The sequence below is a fragment of the Saccostrea cucullata genome, unplaced genomic scaffold (assembly GCF_032062105.1).
Source record: "Saccostrea cucullata isolate Sc308-1 unplaced genomic scaffold, CSIRO_AGI_Scuc_v1 ctg110, whole genome shotgun sequence".
NCBI classification, from domain to species: Eukaryota; Metazoa; Mollusca; class Bivalvia; order Ostreida; family Ostreidae; genus Saccostrea; species Saccostrea cuccullata.
The window spans coordinates 722354-732011 of record NW_026939674.1 but is presented as its reverse complement, the minus strand read 5'-3'; the positions used below and the strand labels follow the sequence as shown (position 1 = coordinate 732011).

Sequence of the window (9658 nt, the reverse complement as noted above, 5' to 3'; positions counted from 1 at the left end):
ACTTCATTGTAAATTTTTGCGTAAAAAGCAGAGAGTTAGCTATAGACATCAACCCTTCTTGTCATTATTAAGAATTGATTAATCATAAGTGATATGCCAGGGATAACTTTTATTTTCTTATGAAAGATTAATTAAAATCAATGAATAACCATGTTGGTAACTTAGATTTTCTTCCATGTTGCCTGTATGACTTATTTCAATTAACATTTAGAAATGTTAATTTCATTTAAGAATTATTATAAAACAGCTCTATTCATGTATCCATCATTCTATAAAGAAGTTAAACCTCATAAAGTTTATTTTTGAAAAGGATCTTAAAACGCTGGGGGGTTTTGTGAGTTCTGTAATATAGCTCAAGTTATTGCAATTTTACTTATTAAAAATAAATTGTATATTCAATTAATATTGATAAAGGAATATATCCTTCCATTAATTTTTTTCATCCAATCAACGATTATCTTGATCATTATTATATTACGCAGTAAGGGTGACTCGATTTCTTTTTTTTTCAATGAAGGTGGGTGATTCTATTGATATTCATAAATTTGTATTCTATTAAGTTTCGCAATTCAGATAAGTACATCTGTATTAATCCATTTAGTTTAGAATTAATAGCAATAACCAATTCTGTATTTTAGTAGTTTAGTAGTTCGACAATTATCGCCAGAAAAAAATTTGTTTTTGTTTGTTGTTTAACGTCCCTCTCGAGAATTTGTCACTCATATTGAGTGGCCTGAGAAAATGAGAACAGATGTCAAATCATTCTGTAATACCATTACAACTACGAGTGATTTTACATGTGTTTTCAGAAAAAAATGAGAGCACATGTAAAACTATTCGTAGTTGTATTGATATTAGAGAACAATATATATTGAACACGATATGTCATGAATATTTGTTTACATTGCACTTTAGATTTTGTATTTCTTTCTTTTGAACTGCATGAAACTTTTAAATTTTAAACTTTTGAACTGAAGACTAAAGCTGAAAACTCGTCAGCAGGACAATTTTTCGAAATTCTAATTATAACTATATACAAGTTATAAAATAATATTTAAATGCAAGGTTTGTTAGAATTGACAATGTGTTGTAAAACAAATTATAATTGAAATTATTTTTAACAACTTTTTTGAAATTCAAGGAGTAATAGGTACAAGTGTAAAATATTAAAATTTTGATATAAAAGCTTCATCCCACTGATGCTAGACTAAGAACAAAAGTACAGAAATATAGTAAAAACGTGACAGAAGTAGACGTATGTAAAACAGCCTATTCTCAAATTGTTATTGGATACATTAATGATTATAAAAAATCCGTTGATGAAATTAATCTCATATACATATGTAATAATTCAAATGAAGGTTGAAATTTATTAGCTTAATTACAAATATTTGAAAGGATATAATGATTCCGGAATAAAGCTTGACATTTAGATGTTTCTGTTTTAAGCAGGAATAATATGAAGATAAATTAGGATTTGAAAAAGGAAGAGAAATTTGTTAATTTATGATAAATAAGATGCCATAACTTACTTCTCAGCTGTTGCTGAAAATGTAGAGAAATGTAAAACAAGTTATTATATAATTATCTTGTATATTAACAAGACAATCATTTTCTTAATTTCCTCTCCCACCTGTTAGATTCAAAATTCTAAGGTAAGTTCGATCAACCCTACCTAAACTGGATTCGTAAGCTTCATGAAAATCATTACAAATAAAGATATATAGCCAGGTCCAGCTTATGCTCTGATAGCAAAACTTTATGTCAAACGAATCAGAGCTGTCAACTTCCCTTATTTAAATAGTAAATTGAATATTTCTCTATCACTTGTATACGGTTAACTTTTTCGCTGTTTAAGAGCATGCCCTGAGTACGATCTATTTTTCAATTGAAACAGGCATAGCAACACAGGGATTTCAATAATCTAGTTTAAAGTCAAAATTTTGTAAATTTTACGTAGGTGACCATGTCAGCAAATTCAATTTATCATTGAGACAAATGCTGACTGACGTTTTCCATACTAATTGTTAGTCCATTATTTATACACAGAATTGAAAACGGATTTTTCCGTTATTTCCCGATCATGACAAGGAGCACACGGCGGATGTGACCGGTCAGCAGGGGATGCTCACTCCTCCATGGCACCTGATCCCACCTCTGATGTTCGGAGGTCCGTGTTTGCTCTGCACCTATTTTGTATTGTTTTATGGTCTTTGACAGTGAATACCGTTTGTTATCTCCATATCCTTCTTGTAATGACTCTATTAGCAAATATGACCTATTATTGAGTGGTTAATTGACTTTTTTTTCATACCAATTGTTTCGTCTACTTGATTAATACGAAAGACACATATAGGTGTCACATTAGGCGGGTGTAACTGGTCAACAAGGGATGCTTTCTCCTACTTACCATCTGATCCATCATCTGGAATTTCTGCGGGTTCGTGATTATGTGCTTTTTAAAGAATTGTATTGTTTGAACGCGTAATTTATTTTTTTTTTTATTTTTTTTTTTTATTTTTTATTATTTTTTTTTTTATGGATACCTGTTCGTTATCTTCCCTTTCTCTCTTTTTCATCCTTTCAAAGAATATATTTTGGAATTCGACATATGTTTCTCAGTGCACCTCTGTGCATTTTTTCCCTTTTCAAAAATGCCCTTTTGTTAGGAGTATCTCCTTCATTTGTTAGCAGATAATTAAGCACAAATGTTTGTTCCAATTTATTAAGGAGTGTTTATATTCGGAGAAATAAAGAGATCAATAAAAACATTGCATTTCAACACCTAATAATTATATTATTTCCCAGTTGGCCAGACAAAGACGGAGCATGTTAGATTGCATGGTTTTTATACATCACTTTTGTTTTCAAAAAAGTTTCAAATTGATGTATTTTACCGCATTATCACATCTTCCTGGGAGACTTCTCTTTAGAAATCATTTATTGAACTGCATTTCTAGTCAACCTTTCCTAGATCCTGGTATGTCTCCCAGTCAAATTCCTTTGTAATTGTGTTTTATGGATTCCATTTTTCATCATTTAAATAAAATGACAAGTTTTTTTAAACACTTAACACGTTTTCTGTTATGAATTTTGGAAACAACAGAGATGTTATTTTGCTTTGGACTACCAGTGAGGCTTTAACATTAATGTATACTTGTCCTACGAGATTGTATGTGATGCAATACTACTGATGAAAAAATACCAAATGATGCACTTTCCTTTTAGCTGGTACAAGGACGCCCACTTATGATAAATTTATCATAAGATAATAATGTACCAACAACAAATAAAAATATTGCTATCTCATTAAGAAATTTAGAGCATTCCTAGATAGATAAAAGTGTCATACTAAATAATACTTAATGTTAAAACTATGTTTCTTACAGAAGTAAAGTGCTACCTAATGATCTAACTATATCGTAGGTTGGTGCCATTTTTGCCAATTATCAAATGCCTGTTTAAATAATAAATGTTTTTATGGCATTATAATTTGCTTTAACCTGTTGCCTCGCGAAAGAACGTTTGGTTTCAAATTCAAAAGTTTCTATTCATCAAGGTTAAAGAAATTGTTATTGAAACGAATGAAAACGTAAGAGATTGTGAAGAAAAATAATCCTCCTACAAAACTCATTAAAATTTACCAAAAAGCAGGATATCCTTTAAAGTGATAAGTATCAAAATTTGTACATTTCATTGTCGAAGATTCATTTTCATTCAATAAAGCAGTAACGATACCTGAAAACCAACTGCAACGTATGCAAAAATGAAACCGATTTTGATTGATTGATTGATTATTGATTGTACATGTATATTGTTTTACGTCCCCTTTTCGAAATTTTAACTCGTACAAGAACATCAACACATACCGGCGAAGGGCTTAAATTTTTACCTTTACTCGAACCTTAAGGCCATTGAGCAATGATGGATCTTTATCGCACCAATGCCTGCCGGGACACAGGGCCTCGGTTTTTAAGGTCTCATCCGAGGGACCCGCAACTTTCACTTCCAAGTGGCGAACAAAGGAACAGTTGCTACATTTTTATCGTGTTAGGTCAGTTGCTGGCGAGCTTCAAACTCATGACCTTCCAATCAGGAGCGATCCCTCCATATACCGACTGAGAGGTCCATTGTGGGGAGGGGGGATATGCATTTTAAATTTTCTGTAGGACAAAACTGTACTTCGCAAAGTTAATACGATCAGGAAAATTATAAAGCATGAACATGACATACAGTTTACTCTCTTCTGTGTTTATACAGAACAAAATTGAATATAAAAAAGAGATAACTTAATACTTAAAACTTTAGGCAATACCTAACTTCTTTTTAATTGACCCAGTAGTTAATTAGGAATAAATATGAGAAGCATAGCAAGTGATTTTAGTTACATGTAGTAGGTCAAAATACCTGAAATGATCAAACTGATTAAAGGGGCTGTGGGGTTGTGGCCATTTTCAGTCTATTTTGACCTCCTTTAGAAGATGAGCTCCGTATGAAGATAAACAAAAAATGATCAACTTTTAAAACTAAAATGTATTGATTTTTTTTTTCTTTGCCAAATGATAGTAGTCAGCTTCAGATATAACTAAAAAGTGAGTTAAATTTGTTGGTTAATTTGTTGAGCCCCCAACCTCCGTAATACACCATTTTAAACATTTGTCGTTTGCATACATTTTATAGAACTATATGCATTTAAACGTAACGTTTAATTTTTTAAAATTGAAACTGCATAAGCATCGATAGCTTTAAAAATAAGGTATATATTATATATATATATATATTTTTTTTAATTTAAATGTTTTTTTTCCTCAGATAGATATGTTTTATGATCAATAAATGTAGAATTCATGACTTACCGATAACATCGTTTTAGTATTAAAAAAGAAATTAAGATAAGGGGAAACAGTTGGAATTTGCAAAGAGAATACGCAGATATGTCAACCCACTTGAGATTTTAGAATCCTGGTCATTAATTTATCCATTTTTTCATGAAATAATCATTATCATCCTAATGATGAGAAGTTTACATTTAACATGCCATTTTTTATTAGTTTTCATTGCTTAAGAGGATAATAAATGAGATAATCTGCAAATACGTGTCCTTTTAAATTGTATATAACCAATAAAATAACGGTTTAGAGAAAATTCTTCTAAAATAATTTAAATGTTTCTGTAAAAAGTATATAAAGAGATTCAGACTCGTACGCAATCTTTTGTATTTACATATTAACTGTAATCACAGCTGAAGCTGATATTTATTCATTGTGATTTTTTTTTGCATTTATTTCCTTTTCAACATTAAATGTTATATTTGGATGACAATTATTGTAAATTTCAAACGAACACAAAAATCAAAGAATGATTGATTAATGTAGCTTTTACGAACATACCGTTCTTTGAATGATGAATCTGCGTATAATGTTTAAATGTGTAATTTGTTAATTTCGGTATTAACCATAGTTCTAAAACCTTTTCATTTCGAAAAATAATAACTGTTTTCTCTCTTTTTTTCTAATTGTATTAATTTTGCACAGAGCTAAAATTTTTAAGACATGGTTCAACAAATCGATGCTTTTCTATATTTGTTTGCTATTATATATGTAAATTAACATCTCATGAAACAAAAAAGCAAAAATTTGTTGTTGAAACTCGAAATAAAATTAAATCAATATATCCTTTTCTCGTTATAAATCAGTAAAAGATGCGAAGCAGTGGTTAGATTCGATAAGGGAACTGAAAACACATTGCCTTCTTTTAAGGATAAACAGTCACATTCAGAAACCGTTTGTGGAATAAGCTAGCAATCTGTGAAATAGGTCTAAAAAGCAATCACTCTCCTATTGGAAATGCTTTTTTGAGAAAAGGAAACATAAAAAATCTTATGTTTAAGATATTATTGTTACTTAACATTGATACGCAGGCAGAAGTTTACGATGACAGTGATGCACTTTTGGTGATCAGTTTCATTAATCTGCCCTTCATACAGTCCTCATCAAATTATTAATAAGTTTGTAATACGTCTTCTTTAAGTATTTCTGACAAGTACTTGAAAACATTGCATAAAAAGATGCTCCTGCATGACCGAATCTTATTAACTTACATTGAAAACCACAGTAATCTGTTAAATTTATTTCCTGAAGATAACAGGTGTGTACTTTTTTGAGTGTTTACATTTTTAAAAGAAATTTTATTAATTCTTTTATTGGGTATATTTTTATTTTTGGATAGATTTAAGTGTGCGGTGTTTTTTTTTTCTTTCTTCTTTTTAAGACAGCCATGTATCAATTCATACTTGTTCCTAATTTTTAATTTGTTCATAACCATCTACAAATTTGAAATAAATCAACATTCGTGTATACTGTATATATTTAACAAAAATGTCATTGGGTCTAGACTTACCACATGATCTTGAGCGCGAATATTGTACATTGGATCATCTGATTGTTTTCATAATTCTTTCATACTCCATTCTTTACCTTTGCTGATATCAGGTTCATTGACGAAGGGATTTTAATTCATATTTCATAATTCATATGTATAATCACCTACTTACAGTATATTATATTAATATATTTTTTGTTTTCATATATACTCAGTACTATGATACCAAAATTTTTCCTCAAATTGTGGTCAAAATATTTGTTTTTGAACATTACATTTTCGAATACATTTAATTTAATACACTCGCAAGTCTTGGTTTCAGGAGTCTCATTACACACAGTTTATTTTAGATTTTATTACAGCACCACCTAATGGAGATGTCAAATATTCAAACGGGTGTTATGAAAACATAAATATTTTTAGTAATTTTTAAACTTTTATCAGATTTTAGTAAAATGATTTATTTCAAGTTTATTATAAATAGAATTGATTTCCGTTTTAAGTGATTACGATCTTCTATGAAAATGCACACAAAAAGACAATACTTCATTATATATAATATAGTTTTTATTAGAAAATATAAATTTCCCCTAAAAAAAACAATTGAGGTAATTTTCTTCCTTATCTGTGCACTAAAAAGACAAGGAAAGAATTTCGGTTTAAATGAATTGTAATATGGATGTGACAAAGTGAATAAAGAATATTTAAACATTCCTCCTTAAAGAAAAAGAAGTATACATGGCATTTGAAATGTAAGTAAAATCCGCACTTTCTCTAAAATATCTTATTTTAATAACATTGGAGCTCATACAATTTTAATTTGTACATTTCAATATATAGATGTAAGAATGTGCCTCAAAAATTTATTGAATTTGACACAATGGTCTAAGTTGTTGAATGTCGAACAAGCAACATTCACAACAAGTTCACCATTAACTATGTGTCGCTTAGGATAGTAACTGGATATGTTCAATTTTTACTCCAAAATACTGTTTTTCATTCATTTATTGACTAATCTGTACAGCAGTATTTTTAAAAAGTTCAACTTTTTGTAGGCAGTATTGATTGATAAAACGTTTGAGTAAGATCTCTTGGGCAAAATGTTTATTTGTTTCAAGCAAAGTCAGCCTACAAATACTTTTTGCCTATAAATTAACATTTTAAGTACAGTTAACATTATTATGACAAAATACCAAACTTAGTATATAGAATATAAAACTTTAAGTAATGGAAACAATCTTTTAAAAAATTATCTTAAACATTTATTTATCTTAATTTTAATAACTATCTTTTTTTTCAAAGAAAAGGAAAATCTTTGAGGAGTGCAATGAAATTGATATCAAGATTGTTATGTGATGATTTTCAATTTCACCTATACACCCATACCTCGTAAATAATTCTATGATGCACACCTGTAAATATTTTTCTAAATTCTTTTCTTTGAAACAAGAATCTTGAATGAAAGCATAACTAGCGAATTAATGATCTGAAAGTATTCCTTGTATTCAAAAAATAGCTTTTAATGTCAGAGGAGAGGACGGCCCTAAACGGTTAGCATTCTCACTGAGATTGATCCCAGCAGGCTTTAAGTCCTTTATTTGTGTTGGTAATTGGGTCTCGTTGATGAGAACAATACTCTTAGTCTCTTTGATCTTGCTTTAGATGGTCATATCCAGCGTAAAATGTCGAAAGCACGTGCCATATATCTCTCAAGATTGGAGAGAAAGTGTTTTTCACTCTTCGGTTTTCTTATATTAAAGTATCTCCTACTTTACGGTATGGGAATGTTCGAAACTGAAAATTCCTTTTTAAAAAAAATTTAATAATATACAGCTGTGTATATTTACATTTTTTTTTCTTTTTCAAATGAGGGTTTGAAAACTACCATTACAAAAGTTGAAGTTTTCATTTCTCTAAATATCTACTTTCATTTTGGAAAACCTTTTCGATCTACACTTACATGTATATATAATATGAACTACGAAGCAGAGATGATATTTATTTTTGTAAAGTCACTGATGTAGAAAAATATTACAAAGGACACATACATGGCGGTTTTTATTTGTATTTGGGCTAAAAGGGTGTGTGCTGTGTATCAAAACATGATACCATGTATCCAACGATGTAAAACTTTAGAATTTAACTTCCGCGTTTTAGTCTTCCTTGGTAAAGTTACAGTTCAAAATGGGTAATGTATCAATTCTTATGTCAGTTTTTGTACACGTTGAATATCACGAGGTAATTGTAACGTACAGACCTGTATTTATGTTAGTTTTAATTATTTTTTCACACAGTTCAAAATTTTTATGCCGATTAATGCCAAGGTTAGCTTTTCATAGCTTATTCATTTTGAGGAGGCACACTTAATTTTAACCTAGAGCTATAAAAAGAGAATTTAAAACTTTTTTTTCTATTTTGATTGATGTAGTCGAAAAGCTGCCCTGTGATTGTTCCTCAAATCTCGGTGTTGGAATTGGCATTGGAATCGCCATTGTTTTAGGACTAGAACTTATTTTCGTACTGGTTGTTTTAATATTCTTGTTTTGGAGACGTCGGAGAAACTTAAGTACCGAAAAACATGAAAAACCAAGTCAGACCTTCAATGTGTTAAATGTTCCAAATAGAAATAAGGAAGAAATTCAAAAGTCAGAAGAAAAATCAGCTTTAAATACATCACTACAAACAAAGACTTTGGACGAGAAACCTCTACCTTTAATTTCGGCTTCAGGAACTCAATCTGGACAGATTAAATCTCCATACGATGTGTTCTTGGAGAAGGACGAGGGTCCAAGAACATCAATGGAACATAGCACAATGGGCGATTTGGGAACTGGAAGTTGCATGTGAATTGTAAATACTAGAATCATTTTGTCATGTACATAATGTTGTTGTTTTTGTTCGATTCTAACTTATTGTATTTTGCCATACCATATTTATATGTATTTAGGAAGGTTACCATAAATACTGAATATTATTCATTAATTTTGTGTGTCATGCTTTACTTTGATTGTAGTATCTTTAAGGTAAATACCCTGAATTGCAATGCCATTGTCTTCTGTAAATACGCAAGATTTGTGATTATCTTTTTTAAACCCGGTTTATTTAGAAGAAAAATGTATTGACATCTTTTATTTTGATTTGCACAAATGAAAGGTGAACAGCCGATCTACATTTTTTATCTTTACTTTGATTTCCTGGCAAGGAAAGTAAGTGGGGAATTAGTAATTTGACAACATACACGGCCGGGACAAATCTGAAGCACCTGATGCATTTGTTC

At 30.0% G+C, this 9658-nt stretch overlaps 1 protein-coding gene across 1 annotated transcript; it reads left to right on the top strand.

The window, feature by feature from the left end:
- Positions 1-8473: 8473 nt before the first annotated feature.
- Positions 8474-9318, top strand: LOC134253591 (uncharacterized). The gene is made up of 2 exons (XM_062736142.1): positions 8474-8569; positions 8810-9318. Exons 1-2 carry the CDS (start codon positions 8566-8568, stop codon positions 9226-9228), a joined length of 423 nt encoding a protein of 140 aa, XP_062592126.1. The 5' UTR covers positions 8474-8565; the 3' UTR covers positions 9229-9318.
- Positions 9319-9658: the final 340 nt, after the last annotated feature.